The sequence below is a fragment of the Anabrus simplex genome, chromosome 14 (assembly GCF_040414725.1).
Source record: "Anabrus simplex isolate iqAnaSimp1 chromosome 14, ASM4041472v1, whole genome shotgun sequence".
In the NCBI taxonomy this organism is placed as follows: Eukaryota; Metazoa; Arthropoda; class Insecta; order Orthoptera; family Tettigoniidae; genus Anabrus; species Anabrus simplex.
The window spans coordinates 88,452,237-88,473,544 of record NC_090278.1 but is presented as its reverse complement, the minus strand read 5'-3'; the positions used below and the strand labels follow the sequence as shown (position 1 = coordinate 88,473,544).

At 38.3% G+C, this 21,308-nt stretch overlaps 1 protein-coding gene across 1 annotated transcript in view; it reads right to left on the bottom strand.

Annotated features, from left to right (window-relative positions):
• Positions 1 to 9,668: 9,668 nt before the first annotated feature.
• Positions 9,669 to 21,308, bottom strand: part of PolA1 (DNA polymerase alpha catalytic subunit) — a 148,509-nt gene continuing 136,869 nt past the window's right edge. The window contains exon 29 of the mRNA XM_068230304.1: positions 9,669 to 10,517. Coding sequence (XP_068086405.1) covers positions 10,345 to 10,517 — 173 coding nt within the window. The 3' untranslated portion in view covers positions 9,669 to 10,344. The remainder of the gene's footprint in view (positions 10,518 to 21,308) is intronic.

Sequence of the window (21,308 nt, the reverse complement as noted above, 5' to 3'; positions counted from 1 at the left end):
AAAACAACTCGAGAGCCAATAGACTTAAGTGAAACTGTACCTACACCGAACTATGCTTATAATGATACTTTACAGTTACAAGAAATGGTTACAGAACTCAACAAATGTGGCAGATCTACTCCTGGCCCAGACACCATTCCATATGAATTTTTAAAACAGCTTCCACATAGTGCACTCAATTATCTACTTGCTATTTTCAACTATATATGGAGTTCCAAACTATTTCCAGATCAATGGCGTTGTGCTATTGTAGTGCCTATACTCAAACCAGGAAAGGATATTTTGATCCCAGATAATTATCGTCCCATCGCCTTGACAAATACAATGTGTAAGCTACTGGAGAAAATTGTTAACAAGAGATTACGCTGGTATTTGGAACATATGCACAAAATGGTTTTCGTCAAGCACGTTCAACAACAGATACTCTGATATGTTTAGAATCGGAAATCCGAGAAGCTTTCCTAAATATTCAGCACCTCATAGCTGTTGGTTTAAATATTGAAAAAGCATATGACATGGTGTGGAAAGACTATCTAATTGAAACACTGATGAAACATAATATTTCAGGAAACATGCTTCACTTCATTTATAATTTCCTTAAAGATCGCCGAATTCAAGTCAGGACAAATGGAACTCCTTCACATGAAGTAACCATTGACAATGGAGTTCCCCAAGGATCAGTCATCAGTGTCACATTATTCCTCATTGCAATAAATGGCATTGTCTCCAACATTCACCTACCAGTAAAGGCTTGCCTTTTTGCCGATGATTTGACTATACTAAGTGCAGGAAGAAATAAATTAACTACTCAACAGTTACTTCAAGAATCAATTGATAATATCCAAAAATGGGCTAAAGTTACAGGGTTCAAGTTTTCCAAAACTAAAACCAAATGCATACTTTTCTCCAAATGTAAACATACTGTACAAGACCCTGAGCTGTACATGGACAATCACAAAATTGAAACAGTAACAACTATGAAAATCTTAGGAGTTTTATTCGACACTACGTTAAGTTGGATACCTCACCTGAAAAACCTTAAGGATGACTGCTTGCGAAGGCTGAACATAATGAGGATCCTGGCAGCAAAGAACTGGCGGGCAGACTACCAAGTGTTAATGAACACGTACAAAGCCATTATTAGGGCTAAATTAGACTATGGCAGCATTGTATACAATTCCGCAAGAATGTCTTCACTCAAAATCCTTGATTCCATCCAGTCCTCAGCTCTTCGAATTGCTCTAGGAGCCTTCCGTACCAGTCCTGTAGCCAGCATTCAAATAGAAGCAAATGAACCACCACTCACAATTAGACGTAAACAACTAAGTTTGACTTACGCGCTCAAGGTAGCAACTATGAGTGAATCAAGAATTAAGTTGTATGCTTTTCCCAACAAGCATCAAGGTACACTCATTAAATCAGGATCACAACCACAGCCTTTCAATGTCAGAATAGCCAAGTTTCTTGAAGAACTAAATTTAAATATCCCTCCAATACTCCTCACAGCCAACTCTCTTAATGTCCCACCCTGGACTATTACCCTTCCAAAAATTAACTTTGAAATAAATTACAGTGTCAAAGATGAAACTGACAGATCTCACTACCATCAATTATTTCTTGAAATTTCTAATAAATACCCAAGGCACACTGCAATCTATACTGATGGATCAAAATGTGAGGAAAGAAATGGATGTGGGATTATATATCCTGAACGTACCATGCTATACCGATTGCCTGACTACTATACAGTCTTCTCTAATGAGCTGTACGCAATAAAGTAGGCTATGTTATATATTTTGAAAATCAGCACCTGTAATAACTCCATCATTTTTTCTGATTCAAAAAGTGCATTAAACGCAATAGAAAGTCCATCATCGAAACACATCCTTGTACAAGAAATACAACTGTTGTTTAACAACATCATGAAAGAAGGCAAACAAGTCATCCTTGTGTGGATACCCTCTCATAGAGGTATTCAAGGCAATGAATCTGCTGATCAAGCAGCTAAAGACGCTACTTACCTCCCGTTAGGCGATCTAACAATAGCTACCCCTCACACTGACATTATTGCCTATGCTAAAACAAAATTATACCAACAGTGGAAGATAAAATGGCTTCAAACTTCGAACAGCAAACTCCACGAAGTAACAATGGAATCTACAGTACAACACTATCTTCACAACCTTCACAGGCAAGATCAAGTCCTAATAACTAGAATACGGATTGGCCACTCCAAGATAAGTCACAGCTACCTCCTTGAGAAGAAACTGCCTCCCATCTGTACAACATGCAATAGTGTGTTGACTGTGAAGCACATCATAACAGACTGTTCACTGTATGACAAATGGCGCCAGTACCACGGTATACCTAAGGATATTAAGGGGACACACTCATCTCCTTCACTGTGCAAACAAATTATCAAGTTTTTCAAAGACACTGGTCTGTATTCAAAAATTTAACTGTTCAGCTTAAAATACCACTTTTATATTTTTTTCATTCTTCACCCTACTGTAATTTAATGTAAATTCTACAGTTAGAAGTCACGATAAGACCTTAGGGTTAAAGTGACTCTAAATTATCTTAATTTTTAAAAAATTAAAAAAAGTCTGTGAATAGACGTTTAGTAACATGGCGTCATTCGAGGAGTATGGAAAGTAATATGATTTGAGCGATAATAGGAAAGATTCTGAATTGATAAAGATATTGTGGAATTAGATTGTGTTGGTGAATTCAGTGAAGACCATCCTGATAACGAAACAATTTAAGAAATGACAGTGCTGGTACCTGTACTGACAGCTGAAAGGAATACCACGACTCGGACTTCGACTTAAAATGAATCCCATTCACAGGTAGGTCTGGTTATAAACCACACCACGTAAGAGTGAATTTGATTTTCAGTTTTTCATGACTCACAAGTTAGTGATGGAAATTCTGCAAGAAACAAACCGGTATACCAATGTAAATATCCAGAATGTTATGCTCCTAAATATCACACACACTTCATTTCTTTCATGCCAGGGATAAAAAATATAAATCAAAAGTAACTGACATATTTCAGAAAACTGTATTTTCATTTTTTAATAATGCTTTTCTTCTGTAAACTGTTGAACATTAAATGAGTGACTTGTGCTACGAGGACGCGATATAACACGACTTGTACTCTTACTCCTTGGAGACTGTTTTTCTGTATGCATGTACAAGAAAGTCTGAATTACATCCTGGTGGATGTTTTGAGAAGTTCCACACAAAGCACAATTACCAGTGAAAATATGACTGACTGGGATAATTTCAGGGTTAAAACTGCTGAATATTGTACCTAAGTCTTGTATTATCTTTATTTTGTATTTATTTGATTTTTATAAATATGCTGCCCTTGTTTGTGCAGTCACTTATCACCCTGTATGTATATTTTTAAACAGAGCTGGAGAGACAAGTGTGGTCAGAAAAAAGGAGGGCCAGGTGTTGAGGACTATGCAGATATGGTGGCTCCAAAATGGTTTTGTACATAAGCATATGTTGCCACTGTTCTCCCCCCCCCCAAGTCCTAAATAAACATATTCTACGCAGATCTTCATGAAAACTGTGTTTTAAAAATGTCTACAAAAATTCCTCCGGTTTCATACAAGTAAGAGTAAAGAATAAGCCAAGTTTTCTGTATAAAATCTCAGCACAGTAACTTTTAATGTTATTAAAGAGTCCCATAATGTACAGGCACTAAAAAAGAAATGAGCGCATGGTATTGTGTAAGTTCCTTACAGGTATTTTTTTTCTCAGAGAAGTATCCACAGGGTTTGTATTTACACCGGGACGTGAATTATACTTTGATAATAATTAAAATTAACACTGATAAAATGTTAAATATGAGTAACATGAAACACCACGTGCTCATTTTCTTTAAGCAATTATACAAACTTGTTTCAAACATCAGTAAAAAATCTACAATTAAAATTTACTATCTATTTTCCATGTACAAAAATAACACTTCACTTTTAAAAATGTCGCTCTTACAAACTATCTGCCATTAAGGAGGTTCATACATTTTAAACTTTGATTCAAACACCTTGAAGGTACCCAGTTTTCTTGATAATTTTTTGCCATCTGTCTTCTTAATTCCAATATAAATGGTCTGTTATTGGCAAATGATAAAATTTCCAGCTAACTCATTCTTGGCTGCCGTTTCGACCAGTGTGCCAACTTGGGCTCATCAGTTCGTAATTAGCACACCTACCAAAACGCATGGCTAGTGGATAGGTTACTTGGAGCCACAGGCACTGTGCTAGTTACCAACTGATGAACCCACATTGGCACACTGGGGCAAAACACTAGCAACCAAGAATGAGTTAGCTGGAAAAATTTATCATTTCCAATAACGGATCATTTATACTGGAATTATTGAATTTACTCATTCAGGACAAATATTTCAGGTTCCCTATAGGAATCAGTATCTGTCTTCTTGTTGCTGAAAATGGAGAGAGAGACCGAGGCGACAATAGTTAGACCGAGTTTCTAGAGATTTAACCTCTTCAGTGGCACGCCCGAGAAATTCTTCTTTAGCTGCAGTATTTATTTTGTGATTGCCCAATAATTTCCCAGGTGTTGTAATCTCTGTGGAAAATGTTTTCCAGCAGCCTCAACAGATGGCAGAATAATTTCCTGCTGCATTAATGAAATATTTGTCCTAAACTATCTCTATCTCCTTTCCTTTACACACATTCTGACCAGTCGACAAGGTAAACAGAAATGGTGATCGACCAAAGGAGATGATTGTTTGAAAATAAAATAAGGGACATCAAAAAAGAATCTGTAAGTGATATTAGTATTTCTGCTAGTTGTGATAATAATTTAAATAATTTTTCGGATGATGATTTTGTCGGTATTTCTAGTGAAATTGAAGATGATCTTATGCTGGAAGCAGTGGTGATGGAAAGATGTAGAACATAACTTTGCGTGGAAAAAATGTTGGCGTGGAAATACGGCACGGTCTATTAATATAGTTCCATTCACTGGAAGTCCTAGTGTAAGGGTTGAATTATTACCAGAGGTCAATGTGATTGACTCTTTTGAATTATTTCTAACAAATGATGAAATGAAATGGCGTATGGCCTTTAGTGCCGGGAGTGTCCGAGGTGCAGGTGACCTGCGCGTTGTGACGAGTATGAAATGATGATGAAGACGACACATACACCCACCCCCCGTGCCAGCTAAATTAACCAATAATGGTTAAATTTCCCAACTCTGCCAGGAATCGAACCCGGGACCCCAGTGACCAAAGGCCAGCATGCTAACCATTTAGCCATGGAGCCGGACTAACAAATGATACATACGTATTGGTTACAAGATAGAGCTCACAAAATACCAGTATCTATAAAACACCAAAAGAAAGGTAAAAATGTGTAAATAAATTGTAAAGTAAACTTCTAATAACCATTGTGTTGGGTCCGACTCATTGGCTGAATGGTCAGCATACTGGCTTTCGGTTCAGAGGGTCCCGGGTTCGATTCCCAGCCGGGCTGGGGATTTTAACCTTCATTGGTTAATTGATGATGATGATGCTTGTTGTTTAAAGGGGCCTAACATTGAAGGTCATCGGCCCCACCGGTTAATTCCAATGGCTCGGGGGCTAGGCGTTTGTGCTGTCCCCAACATCTCTCCAACTCACAGACCACACATAACACGCAGTTACCATGCAGATACCGCCCACCCTCATCGGAGGGTCTGCCTTACAAGGGTTGCACCTGGCTAGAAATAGCCACACAAAATAATTATTATTATTATTATTATTATTATTATTATTATTATTATTATTATTATTATTATCATCATCATTGTGTTAGCTTCATTTTTCTTCAATGACTGCCATTAATTCCTTGCTTTCTACAAATGTATAATTTCACCCTGAAAAACCTCAATTTTCTGACAAAAGAGCTCAGTGAGAAGCCACCACCGAAAGGGTTAAAGATAAGAAGTATATAACTAAACAAAGCCACAGAGTGAGTTACAAAAAGAAGATTGTGGAGGTGTTAAAAGTTAATTCACAGAGGCTTGCAGACTGAATGCTGTAAGCGTACACGAGTATAAGAAAGGAATGAACAAGTGTCGCATCAAGTCAGAGAGACAGAGATAGAGGGGAATAAGAAAGGTGCACATCTAATAGGACGAAGTCAATGGCAGGTCAGTGTGGAAAGAGTAGATGACAACGAACATGGAAACACAAAAGGAGGACAATCGCCACATCTTCAAATAGACAGGCTTTCTCCTCATCAATCAGTTCTTCCACATCCATCTCAGCATTCTCTGCAGAAATTTTTGTCAGCAAGGTGGCAGGAATGAGTAGCCGGGTGGGCAATACTATGTGAAAAATGAATATGATAAAATACTAATAATAATATGGCCTCAGCTATCGTGTGTGAACATTTCAATTTGACATCATCTGGCAGAGTAAATGTGTCACCAAAGATATTTACATGGTGACATTGTACGACATGGAATGTCGCCCTTCAAAAATCCGACTACGTCTGCCGAGTTTGAACACGCTATCTTGGGTTCCAGAAGCTGACACCCTACCACTGATCCACAGAGAGCATTAAGAATACTATCAGACAGGTGAACGTTTACTGCAAAATTGAACTACTGTACTTTAGTGTTATTATCACGAACAAGATGTTCTAGTGTTCTCCTGCTCGTTCATAATCAAACACCGGGACTGTGGACCGCCACACAGGTTTGTGACGTCGTGAGGAATCCAGTGTTCTCGTATGATTCCACGCTAATTACGACAACGCTCGCGCACGACACTACGTTATAGTCAAGCTAAACATTTAAACTCAGATGTAATTGATGCAATTATGCTGAAAATAATGAAGATTTGTCATTTAAATAAACAGTTTAATAGTATTTAATATGGAGCATGCAACGACTCAAATATGTATTAATATTACGTAACTTGACGTATTTAGGTTATGTTAGCTGGGCGCTTTATAAAAATGGCAGAGTGGTGCGCCCACTAAAATGGTCCTAGGGAGAACAATGCATCTCTTGTCAGCCCCTGATGAGCTCGTTTTTGTTTCCCGACTTCATCAGGAGATCTTCAGTCTTCATGTGGGATAAGAAGAAAGCTGGATAAATACAGGAAAAGGGAAGAAACAAGAATAGGAACACAAAAGGATCCCAATGGGATATTGAAATGAGTATAGGGAATGAACAAATAAGTGTCCTGCCATTGTGTTCTTCGTATTATTAATGTTCTTCCCTTATCCCCCCCCCCTCAGATTTGACACTTGTTTGTTCTGCTGCTGTTCTTTATTTCTTAATCCGTTTACTGTCCAGGTTTGGTTCTCCCCCACGGACTCGGAAAGGGATCCCACCTCTATCGCCTCGAGGGCAGTGCCCTGGAGCTTCAGACTCTGGATCGGGGTACATCTATGGAGGAGGACCAGTGCCTCACCTGCTATACTGAACAGGGGCCTTGTGGGGGATGGCAAGATTGGAAGGGATAGACAAGGAAGGGGGAAGGAAGTGGCCGTGGCCTAAGTACCATCCTGGCATTTGGCTGGAGAAGTGGGAAATTACGGAAAACCACTTTGAGGATGGCTGAGGTGGGAATCGAACCCCTCTCTACCCAGTTGACCTCACGAGACTGAGTGGGTCCCGTTCCATTCCTCGAACCACTTTTCAAAGTTCATGGCAGAACCGGGAATTGTACCTGGACCTCCAGGGTTGGCAGCTAACCACATTACAGAGGCGGACTTGTTCCTTTTCTATACTCCTATATTATCCCATTGGGATCCTTTCTGCCTTTTGTGTTTATCCTGTGTTCCTATTCCTTTACCACCTGCATTTACCTCTGTCTTGTTTCTTCCCTTTTCTTATCCCACATGACGACTGCCCGTCCTCCTGATGAAGCTGAGAAACAGGAACGAGCTTGTCAGGGGCTGACAGGAGATGGATGTACAAGAACTGATAAGGAGAGAACCTGTCTCTTTGAAGACAGCAGGTGGGAGGTGCTCAGCTTCCGAGATACGCATTATTGTGCATTCGGCTGAAGAGGGTTAATGTGAGGGGTGGCCCTGCCTAAGCAAGCACAGCTTCCCACAATGTCCAGTTCGATGTTTCTTACTTTTAGTCATAAGCCTGAATTAATACTTACTTTATTCCTGTACACAAGTGAAGAAAACACACTCTCACACAATTAAGTTGTGCTAAAGGGATCTCTGATTCAGAACTCTGATTTTAGATTTTCTAGAAAATAATCCTTGAAATTAAACACAATCTATGATGAAGAAAATATCTGAAAATAATTTTCTAGAGATTTTTCATCTTTGACATATGTCCTAGTATTTTTATTGTTTCATGTATGGGTTAGTGACTGGTGATGTCAAACAATGCTAATGTTGAACTGTGGAGTGCTCCTAATGGTGGAGGTGGTAGAATAACACCCACGGTATCCCCAGCCTGTTCTAAGAGGTGACTAAAAGGGGCCCCAGAGACTCTCAACATGGAAGCGTGGGTTGGCGACCACAGGCCCTTAGCCGAGTCCTGGCCTTGTTTCCATTTATTTAGAGCATTCAGGACTTAGGGAGTCTTTCATTTTCACGCCCTTCTTGGCACTTGTCTTTCTTTGGTCGATCCTTTCGTTTTTCAAAATGTCAGACCCCTTTGATCAGGGTTACCTAGTTGTACCTCCTTTTAAAATGATTATCAAGATCACCACCTTGGACTATGAGGGTACCTGTTTGTCCTTGATGTGGCTGTATAGATCTGCATTCTTCTTGACTGCAGTGTGATTAGTCAATTGCATATTGTTTCCGATTATGTTTTCTACGTATTTAGCTAGTTAGTATACTGGTGCAAACATGTAATTAACTAGGGGTCGGATAGGTGTATTAGACTTGTGTATTCTAGGTCGGGCATTCAGTTGTGGAGCTTCTGGTTTCATTTGTTTCAAGGTTTTTTTTTTTTTTTTTTTTTAACCTAAAACTGGAAAAGGTCTAACTCCTGATTGGTCATGGGCGTGATTTTCTACTAACAATACCTTGAATACAATTCTGTACACAATGTATTACACGCCAGTTTTGACATACGCTGCGGGCACGAAAGCAGAATCCAAGCAGCCGAGATGAAATTCCTTATTAGAGGAATAATTGGGAAGATGCGAAGGGATAAATTGATGATGATGATACTTGTTGCTTTAAGGGGCCTAACATCGAAGGTCATCGGCCCCTCCAAAGGGATAAATTCAGAAACATAGAAATCAGAGAGAGAATTAGACAAGAGAATAGTAGAACAGGAGAATAGGACAAGACAGAGACCAGTAAACTGAAATGGTATGGACACATGATGAAAAAGGAAGAGGATAGAGTTCCAAAGCAAGTATTTACGGAGAAAATAATAGGAGGAAGACAATGGGGAAGGCCCAGAAACAGGTGGATGGATACGGTGAAGGAGGGTATAGAGAAGAGAGGAGTAAAAGTAGAAGAAATATTGGAGGAAGCAAGGGAATGGTGGAGACAGAAAACTGTGGAGGTCCTTGATTCATAACCCGACTCAGAAGACTGGAAACAGGAAATAAAGAAGAAAAACCCTTCTTTACTTGAATAAATCCAATTCAAAGAAATACATTTCAGTATTTTTTATTAAAATTAAAAACTAACATAAATTAAAAACTCAGGTTTAAATTTTAAAAATCACTGATATTTACATTTTTTAAACCAGTGATAGAGGATATGCTACAAGATGATCTCCTTGTCCTATCTTCACAGAAGATGAAACAAATGTTTTCCACATGTTCTTACGTCATTCACCTGTATTTATTTATAATATGCCATGAATACCACGATCTGTTTGAACTGAATAAACAATCGAGGATGCTGTAGAAAGTGATCAATAATTCTGATTACGTGGAATTTTCTTATTGCAATTCAATATTTAAAAAAAGAAAGAAATAATAACAAAAGTGCTGATGGTTAATTTTTATCTTCTAAAACATCCTTGACACTCACTCTTTCAGAATGTTATTGTAATGATTTTTGAATATGCTCACGAAAATGTGTGAAAGATAATTTGAAAAGAAAGTCTTCGTTTTTGGAGCCGGGCGGTGAAGAACGGGCTGGCAATCAATGTGTTACACTTCATGCAAAAAGCTCAGTAATAATGTACAAAAGAGCAATCTCTCGAATAGGTGTTCTGAAATGTAGTTTGTCAACGTATGAACCCCCCTAAAACTTACTTTCTATGTACAAGCTTTTAAAACAGTCATAGCTGCATTGTCCTTATGACATAAGATATTACAGAACACATATTTACACACGATTATAAAAATACTTCATTTGTACACAACCACACATTTCAGCTTTTCTCCGACTTAACGGGACCGCTGTGAATCTTGGGGAGCATCAGTCCTTCGAACAGTCTGCTTAGGTTCACCACTGAGTAAGCGCTATGTCTCAACAGCCTCTCGATGTGGTCCCTCAACTTCCCGTATGCCATCTCCAGGTCTGTACCGATCTTCAAACCAGCTTCTAAAAGCAAAGACATGACATGTCTCATACCTTTTGGAAAAAGAACCGACTTAAAAACAGGATTTTAAAAATACATCTTCGTTATAGCCTTTCGGTATTCAGTCTGCAAGTCTTCGGTGAATTTACTAAACACTTCCTAGCTCTGTGGCCTTGTTAAGTCCCACTGTCATCGCGCTCAGTACCCATTATTCTCCTTCATTCAGTGCACACGACCCCATCACCAAAACCAATTTATATTGAGTTAATTCCTAACTGAAATCTATATCTCCTCATTCCGAGTACCCCCCTGTCTCCCCCTGTGGATGGGGACAGTAGAATGACACCCATGGTATCCCCGGCCTGTTGTAGGAGCCGAGCAAAAGAGACCTCAGGGGCTTTCAATTTGGGAGCGTAGGTTGGGGCAACCATGGGGCCCTTGGCTGAGTCGTGGGGTTGGTTCCACTTACTTATGCCAGGCTCCTCAATTTCCTCTATCCCTTGGTAAACTCTCGTTTTTTTTCCGACCCCGACGGCATTAGGACTGAGAGGCCTAGCGAGTCTGTAGTTCTCACGTCCTTCACAGCTCTTGTCGATACCTTCATTTTTTGAAGTACCGGATTTCTTCCAGTTTTCCCTCTGATTACTGTTAATAGATGATAGGAGCTGATAGAATGGGATATGAGAATGTTCTGGGCCCACATGGGTATAGCGATAGAAATGAAGATGAAGAGAAACTGTTGGACTTTTGTATCAGAAATAACCTGATAATAAAGAACACATGGTTGATGATGAGGAATAGCCATAAAATCAGCCGATATAGTTGGGATGAACAGTATGGAACACTCATAGATTTTATAATAACAGACCGAGAATGGGGAAGATACATCTTGAATACGAAGATAATACCCAGTGAAAGTATGGAAGGTGATCATAAATTATTAATTGTGGAATTACAACAAGTAAAAATCCCTAAAGTTGTATTGAAGAAGAAACCACAGATCAAGATTTGGGAATTGGAGGAGGATAAGAGAATGGCATTCCAAGATTGTATAAATAGGAAGTTGCCTAACATGGAAATAAGAAGTGGAGAAGAAGAGTGGGACAATTTAAGACAGACATTTGTGGAAGCAGCAATTGAGGTATGGGGGAAAAGAAAAGCAAAGGTTAAGGGAAAGGAGACATGGTGGTGGACAGACAAAATAAAAGAAAGGAACAAGGTAAAGATAGAAATGGATAAGGAAAAGCAAAAAAAAACGTATCAGAGGGATCAGAATAAGACAGAACGGTTACATATGGAATACAAAAGATTGAAACTACAAGTAAAGAGGAGTAGCAAGGAAGAAAAGGAGAAATGTTGGGGAGAGTTTACGAACAAAATTGAGCAAGATAGTCGAGGAAACCAGAAATTATTATACAGAGTAATAAAATTGAAAAGAATAAATCAAGAAAAATCAAGGCATGAGACAGAGAAGATGGATCCATAGTACATGACAAAAAGGATCTTCAGAAGGTGATGGCAAAGTATTTTGAAAAAAACTTTATAAAGAGGATGACTGCTCAGAGGAAGAAGGAGATAAGAAAATGGAAATAATAGATGGAGAAAAAGAAGAGAACGCAATAATATGGTTGGAACTTGAAAGGGCAGTGAAAGCAATGACCAAAGGTAAAGCAAGTGGAAAAGACGAATTCAATGCTGATATGATTAAGGCAGCAGGAAGCACTGGACTACAGTGGCTATGCCGAGCCCTCAATGCCATATGGAAGGATGAAACAATACCTGAAGACCAGCAACAAGGAAGCATTGTATCACTGTTCAAAAAAGGAAATAGGAAGAAAAGTGAAAATTATAGAGGTATAATGCTATTATCACATGGGCTAAAAATAATGGAGAAAGTCATAGACAAAAGACTGAGTGATGTAATAGAAACACAGTTAGAGGAAGAACAAAATGGCTTTAGACCGAATAGATCAACTTTACAGTGTGAACGATAATGAAAAAACATCTGGAAAGGAACAAGGAAATCATCATCTTATTTTTGGATTTGGAAAAAGCTTATGATACAGTTAAGAGAAAACATGTAGGGGAATGCCTACTGAAAAGGAATGTACCAAAATCAATTAACAAGATAAAAATGTTATATCATGAGAGTAAAAGCAGTGTACAAGTGGAGAGTTGTGACTCTGAAACATTTTATACTAAGAAAATCCTCACGCAAGGAAGTGCACTGTCACCATTACTGTTTATTATACTGATGGATGAAATCATAAAATGTGTAAAACAGAGTATCAGTAGTGATGAAGTGAATGCTTTGGTATTTGCAGATGATGTGGTGATTTGGGGAAAGGGACAAAAGGAAGTACAAAGGAGACTGGACATTTGGAATGAAAATCTGAAGGAGTCTGGAATGGCAATTAGTATAAAGAAAACTGTAGTCATGCACTGTGGAAAAGAGAAAAAGAGAAGCCAAGTGAACATAGACGGAGAACGGTTAGAGAATGTAGAACAGTTTACATATCTGGGTAGCATTATTAATGGAAGTAATGAAATCAACCCTGAAATTAATAACAGACTAAGTAAAGGTACAACATTTTATCATCAAGTCAGAGAGCTTTTATGGAATGTCAAAGTACCCAAGAGAAAACAAAATTAACATTATATAAACAGTATTTCATACCAATTGTAACATACAGACTAGAGACTCTGGTAACTAATAAGAGACAAGATAGTAAGATCCAAGCAGTAGAAATGAATTTTTTAAGAACATCGGTTAAAAAGACAAGAAGAGATAGAATTCAAAATATTAAAATCAGGGAAGAGCTAAATATAAAACCGTTAGTACAGAAGATACAGAAAGCAAGACTGAGATGGTTCAGACATGTAATAAGAATGGGAAAGGAATGGGTAGCAAGAAGGGAATTGGAAAGAGAAGTTAAGGGAAAGAGACCAGTTGGAAGACCGAGAAGAAGGTGGATGGATCAGATTCGGAAGGACATTAGAGAATCTGGATTGGATGTGGCAGAAGTAAAGGAGCAGAAAAAGGGGAAGGACAGAAAGGAGCGGAGGACACTTGTTAACTGCACCCAGGCAACTGGAGTGCGACACTGACGACGATGATGAGATGATAGTTGGCCACTTGTACTTCCTCTTAAAACAGTGATCACCACAACTACCCTCCTGACCTTGCTTCCACCTGTTTGTACTATCAATCATTCTCACTCCCTTACAATTTATCAGTAAGACATCCCAAACCCACCCCACCTTTTACTTCAGTACGACACAGCCAGTCTGTGCACAGCCTGATATAAAGATAGTTTCGTTTGGGAGCTAACTTCTTTCTTACAGAATACCGCTGATTGCAAAGGTGAGCACACTGCATTAGCTTTGCTATGATTAAAAAAATTTTAGTTCTACTGCTAACAATACACATTCAAAAGCGAAACAAAGTGCAAAATTTCAGTATTTAAGTCTTTCTTTACCACTGTTCTTTCAAGATAGAGGTATATTATGTTTAAAACAAACAAACTGAACAAATTAACATATACAACATCAAATACAAAATAATAGTACCATTGATGACGGATACAGTCAATAATAATAATAATAATAATAATAATAATAATAATGAGAAGTAGCAGAAGACAAACAGACTGGCATATATCTTTGGAAAAGGCAGTGAAGTCAAACATCAAAGAAAACATGACCCAACTAAGCAACAAATACGGAAAAACAAACGGTGTGAGTAAGTTGGTGAGTGGATCCAATCAAATGGACTAGATACAGAGGCATCAGCAGCAGAGACTAACACAGGTATAAGATAAAAGGGTTTCTTTTTTGCTGGTGTTTTAACATTGCACTAACATATGAAAAGTTCAATCACTACCGATCTGCATTTAGTGCAGTCGCCCAGGTGGCAGATTCCCTATCTGTTGTTTTCCTAGCCTTTTCTTAAACGATCGCAAAGAAACTGGAAATGTATTGAACATCTCCCTTGGTAAGTTACTCCAATCCCTAACCCCCCTTCCTAAAAACAAATATTTGCCCCTATTTATCCTCTTGAATTCCAACTTTATCTTCATATTGTGATATTTCCTACTTTTAAAGACACCACTCAAACTTATTTGCCTAGTGATGTCCTCCCACGCCATCTCTCCACTGACAGCTTGGAACATACAGCTATAACACACGTAGCAAGAAGTCTACTGTTGCAAATACTTCTAACTCATAACGTTACAAGCTATCTTTGTCACCGTCAAATGATTCCACTATTATATACTTTTTCAACTAGAATATCTACAAACTCACAATTTACAACATTTGAGCATTACTTCAAATTCTGAGATGGTCCATAGAGATCCTATTTGAAACTGTTCTTCAACTTCTATTCTACAACTTCATATCCTCAACGTGTTCTACAACTTCACCATATGCCTCTGACTTTCGTCTTTTATCTTCAAGATCACGATTAACTTCGGATCTCTCGACTAACTTTGACTTTTATTCTCTCTTCTTTACTTTGATTATATACGATTTTTCGCCATCATCTAATTATAACCGCCAGACTATCAACTTTATTTTTATGCAATCTTACTACTTGTTGTATAACAATCTGTTGTTTTATCCATTGCACTTATTTTAGCAGCCTTCTAATGTTAATTTTGTTAATACTTCCACTATTATATCTCATCACATTGTATTTTTAAACCATCATTGTTATTTTAATGTTATTTTACTTCAAATCTCTTCAAGATTTTAAAATTCATTTCATTATTACATGTTATTTAGAAGCTTATTTTTAATTTAAGGTTAAGACTGGCTGATGATGCCTTCAGAAGGCGAAACATGTACCACTATTAGTTAACAAATTTATGTAAATCATCCAAGACGATTTTGTATTGATTAGGTGGTCTAATAAATAACTTAATGTTGTTATTTCAATTATTACATGTAACATACCACTTACATGTAATACCACTTACCGAGCTGTAGGTATTGTGTGATGGCTGCCTTCATTGAAGAGGTAGTGTGACAGAAACTTTGAAGAATGTTTTCTTGGCCCTAATTATCTTTGCAACCATTGCACATTGGGATATTTTCGTCTCAGAATCGATGTATATTTTTATTTCTATCTCCAATTGTGCCATAATCTGCTCCATTCATCTCTGGTTTGCTGGAACTCTCCCTACTTTCATGATTATAGTTACTCTTTAACGAGTCCACCATTGGTGTCCTACGTTGTATACGATTAATTTTACTGCTAGCGTGTAAATACGGACTAGTTCAACTTGTATTTCCTCTGGCATTGTGTTTGGCTCTCCTACAGAATTCCTAACTACTGGAGTTCATGTCATATCAACCTTAGTTTCGTCGCCATGCGCCTTTTAACTGGTTCAGTTTGACTCGTACTATTCAATAACTCTATTTCAACTTTTGTTTTTGCTCAATTTAAAGAACTCCATCGTCAATAATTAATCCATGCTTCACGCATTGACATATATTTTAAGGTCCACTGTATCTATTTTTTTACTTTAACAACCTCATGATTGTTTTAACCTTACAGACTACCATCGTTCAATGTATTCCACTACAAATACTTGCTGTTAATCTGTACATATTTTTTACAATTTCAAGTCTAATGTTATCATTTTACTTTTTATTACGGCATTGTCACTCTTTTAACATTGTTTATCATTTCAGCTCAGGACCCTGACCTAATCTTTATAAATTAACGGCTGATGATGTTTGCTATGTCGAACGAAACATGTTCCATTATTTAAGACACCTCATGATTATTTTATAATTCAATGAGTAATGTATTGTATTGAGTAGGTGGTTGTTAATAAAAGGATTTTATAATTTTAACATACCACTTAACCGAGCAGCTCATCTCCTTTCTCCCAAGTCTTCCCAGCCCAAACTTTGCAACATTTTTGTAACGCTACTCTTTTGTCAGAAATCACCCAGAAAAAATCGCGCTGCTTTTCTCTGGATTTTTTCCAGTTCTTGAATCAAGTAATCCTGGTTGAGGGTCCCATACACTGGAATCACATTCTAGTTGGGGTCTTACCAGAGAGTTATATGCCCTCTCCTTTACATCCTTACTACAACCCCTAAATACCCTCATAACCATGTGCAGAGATCTGTACCCTTTCTTAACAATCCCATTTATGTGATTACCCCAATGAAGATCTTTCCTTATATTAACACTTAGGTACTTACAGTGATCCCCAAAAGGAACTCTCACCTCATCAACTCAACTGAGAGGACTTTTCCTATTTGTGAAACTCACAACCTGACTTTTAACTCCGTTTATCAACATACCATTGCCTACTGTCCATTTCACAACATTATCGAGGTCATTTTGCAGTTGCTCACAATCTTGTAACTTATTTATTACTCTGTGCAGAATAACATCATCTGCAAACAGCCTTATCTCTGATTCCTCTTCTTTACTCATATCACTTATATATATAAGAAAATATAAAGGTCCAATAATACTGCCTTGAGGAATTCCCCTCTTTATTATTACAGAGTCAGATAAAGCTTCGCCTACTCTAATTCTCTGAGTTCTATTTTCTAGAAATATAGCTACCCATTCAGTCACTCTTTTTTCTAGTCCAATGGCACTCATTTTTGCCAGTAGTCTCCCATGATCTACCCTATCAAATGCCTTAGATAGGTCAATCGCAATACACTCCATTTGACCTCCTGAATCCAGGATATCTGCTATATCTTGCTGGAATCCTACAAGTTGAGCTTCAGTGGAATAATCTTTCCTAAACCCAAACTAGTGCCTTTGCTGGCGGGATCTAGTGTTTACAGTGCACTATGTCTTCTGGTACAGGCTAGAGCAATTCTGTTACTTTCATTGATCTGTCTCTGTCTCATCCTTGGCTTTGACAATATGAAAGTGACTGAGGTATGAGCGATGCTAGCAATGCCATTCCTTATGCAGCCAGTCCCTGTTATGAATGGTGTGAAACTATTGCTCATAGGTCGGTTGGTGTATGCATTTCAGTGGGCTTGGCAGACTGATATGTAACAGCAACTTCTGGCTCAGTGAGGAAAGCAACGGGAAACTACCCCACTCCTCATTTCCCTAGTACGCCTCTTCAGTGATGCCTAGGCCATCTATGACAGCTGATGGCAGAGCTGTTGAGGATCCAACCAGCCTTCGGGCTGATGACTAAATATAACACATAACATAACAAACCCAAACTGCCTTCTGTCAAACGAGTTATTAATTTTGCAAACATGTCTAATATAATCAGAAAGAATGCTTTCCCAAAATTTACATGCAATGCATGTCAAACTGACTGGCCTGTAATTTTCAGCTTTATGTCTATCACCCTTTCCTTTGTACATAGGGGCTACTATAGCAATTCTCCATTCAACCAAACAATAATCAAATAAGTATTTCAGATATGGTACTATATCCCAACCCATTGCCTTTAGTATATCCCCAGAAATCTTATCAATTCCAGCTGCTTTTCTAGTTTTCAACTTTTGTATCTTACTGTAAATGTTGTTTTTATCATATGTAAATTTTAATACTTCTTTAGCATTAGTCTCCTCTTCTATCTGGACATTATCATTGTAACCAACAATCTTTACATACTGCCGACTGAATACTTCTGCCTTTTGAAGATCCTCACATACACACTCCCCTTGTTAATTATTCCTGGAATGTCCTTCCTGGAACCTGTTTCTGCCTTAAAGTACCTATACATACCCTTCCATTTTTCACTAAAATGTGTATGACCACCAATTATGCTTGCCATCATGTTATCCTTAGCTGCCTTCTTTGCTAGATTCAATTTCCTAGTAAGTTCCTTCAATTCCTCCTTACTTCCATAGCCATCTTGCACCTCCATCTTAGTCTCTTTACTTCTCTGTTATAATATAGTGGATTTTTACCATTCCTCACCACCTTTAAAGGTACAAACCTATCTTCACATTCCTCAACAATTCTTTAAACCCATCCCGGAGTCTGTTTACATTTTTATTTACCGTTTTCTACCGATCATAGTTACTTTTTAAAAACTCCCTCATGCCTGTTTTATCAGCCATATGGTACTGCCTAACAGTCCTAATTTTAATACCTTCCTTTCTTTCACATTTATTCTCAAAAAAACCACTCCGTGATCACTAATACCATCTATTACTTCGGTTTCTCTATAGAGCTCATCTGGTTTTATCAGCACGACATCCAAAACATTCTTCCCTCTGGTTGGTTCCATCACTTTCTGAATCAGCTGCCCTTCCCATATTAACTTATTTGCCATTTGTTGTTCATGTTTCCTGTCATTCGCATTACCTTCCCAATTGACATTTGGTAAATTGAGATCACCTGCTACTATCACATTCCTTTCCATATCGTTTCCAATATAGCTGATTAGCTTATCAAATAATTCTGAATCAGCGTCAGCACTACTCTTTCCTGGTCTGTACACTCCAAAGACATCAAGTTTCCTATTATCTTTAGAGATGAGCCTTATACTAGAATTTCATGTTTTTCATACTTAACTTTTTTGTAGATTACAAATTCTTCTTTCACCAGAATGAATACTCCCCCTCCTACCATTCCTATCCTATCTCTACGATACACACTCCAGTTCTGTGAGAATATTTCTGCATCCATTATGTCATTTCTCACCAATGATTCAACCCCTACTACAATATCTATTAAATTGCTTAATTCGATCTCTTTGTTTACAATACTTCTACAGTTGAGCTCTAACATTTTTATGTCATCCGTTCTTGACTTCAAGTTTTCGGCGATGCAATCGAGGGAAAGGGCTAGGAAGAGGAAGGTAGCGGCCATGGCGTTAATTAAGGTGTGAAAATGGGAAACAACAGAAAACCATCTTCAGGGTTGGCAACGGTGAGATTTGAAGCAACCATCTCCAGAATACTACCTTATAGCTATGCAACATTAACCGCACAGTTAACTCGCTCGGTAAAAGTGAACTTTCCTATAAATACCAAAATTCATCATTACAACACTATTGTTAAGCTGGTATCTCTCTATACATCAGAATGCAGAAAAAAATATTCTCCAAAACATACTTGCCCAAACTACAAAAAATGGGATCTACAAAATTAAGACTCAATGAGAAGGCAGGTTGATAGGTGTATCAGTGGCAGCTTGTGGTATCTGAAGCTGAGTGTTGCACCAAAATTTGTATCATATTTTTATAGCTTACAGAAGTATTAAGTAACTGTATTATCATTAAGTAATGAACTACATTCCTACTAAAACTGAAATATATCTGGCAATACAACCCAGGAAATAAGAGGCTAATTTCACACTGTAACTACACTTACTCTTAATAATAATGTAATTGGCTTTACGTCTCACTAACGACTTTTTACGGTTTTCAGAGACGCCAAGGTACCAGAATTTAGTCCCTAAGGAGTTCTTTTACGTGCCAGTAAATCTACTGACACGAGGCTGACGTATATGACCACCTTTTAATACCACTGGACTGAGCGAGGATCAAACCTACCATGTTGCGGTCAGAAAGCCTCAACCGCCTCTGCCTCACTTGAACTGAAAATTTGCCATCCTGTTTTTCATTGAAGGAAGATGTTGGTAATATTGCGGGAGGTCTGATATGGCGTGGGAAAGAAATTACCCAGCAAGTTGGCCACACAGTTAGGGTTGCGTAGCTGTGAGCTTGCATTTGGGGCATAGTGGGTTTGAACACAACTGTCGGAAGCCCTGAATATGGTTTTCCGCGGTTGCCCATTTTCACCCCGGGTAAATGCTGTGGCTGTACCTTAATTAAAGGCACGGTCGCTTCGTTCCAACTCCTAGCCCTCTCCTATCCCATCATCGCCGTAAAACCTATTTGCGTTGGTGCAATGTAAAACAACTCGTCTCGTGCAGCTCCCCGAGACCGATTCTGGCTCGTCCCTGCTGATGTAGGCCTACATTGCGCCGCACTGTCTGCTTGGGAGTTGCTGTAGGAAAGCAAACCCCTGAGTTTGATTCAAAGCCATCAGCGTTTATTGGTCCATTGCGAAGCACTGGTATAGCGAACGACCAAAGATGGTTGATTTTAACATGTTTTCGAATAAATGTTAGCTCTATTAAACTAAAACAATAGAAGAAAAGACAACAAATGAAGTGAAACATTATTGGGAGTTGTGCAACACTGCAACAATACCACGCACAGCCCCTGACATGTATCAATACTAACGGAGGGCATTCTGAACATTTCCTGTGAGAAAGTTTCATGTGCTATGCTGGTACATTCTCTTCCTGTGTGTTTCCCATGATTAATGTACTACATCCCTCTTATATTTCCCTCAATTCTGAGGATCATGATCTTCGAGGAGGCTATTGGTCAATTGTCTCCATCTCTTGCGGTCCTCGGCCAGATGTGCTGCACCAAAGATCGATGTGTAAATGAAGTGTTCCAAGAAAACAGGATTTGTAAACGAGGTGAACGGCACGAAAGGTGATTGTATCTGGGAGAGGAATGACGACGGTGATGAACGATCGCAGTCAACCTCTGATGAAAGTGGGAACGAATGATAAGGCATATCCTTTTCTGCAAAACTAATAACGTGTTGATGGTACGTAGACCCTAATATGCATTTTATAGTTTACTGTGTTTTTATTATTTCCCTCTTCAGGTTCCTACGTTTCAACAGATATCTGTACGAGTTCAGCCAACAGTGACGCGCCGACAACCTTAGTCTTTGTTATTAATATCATACTTTGTGTACCTTATTTATTGGAAGTTATTTCTGTAGTATTTTAAAATATAATTACATTAGTAACTTCTACTTGGCATAATTATTTA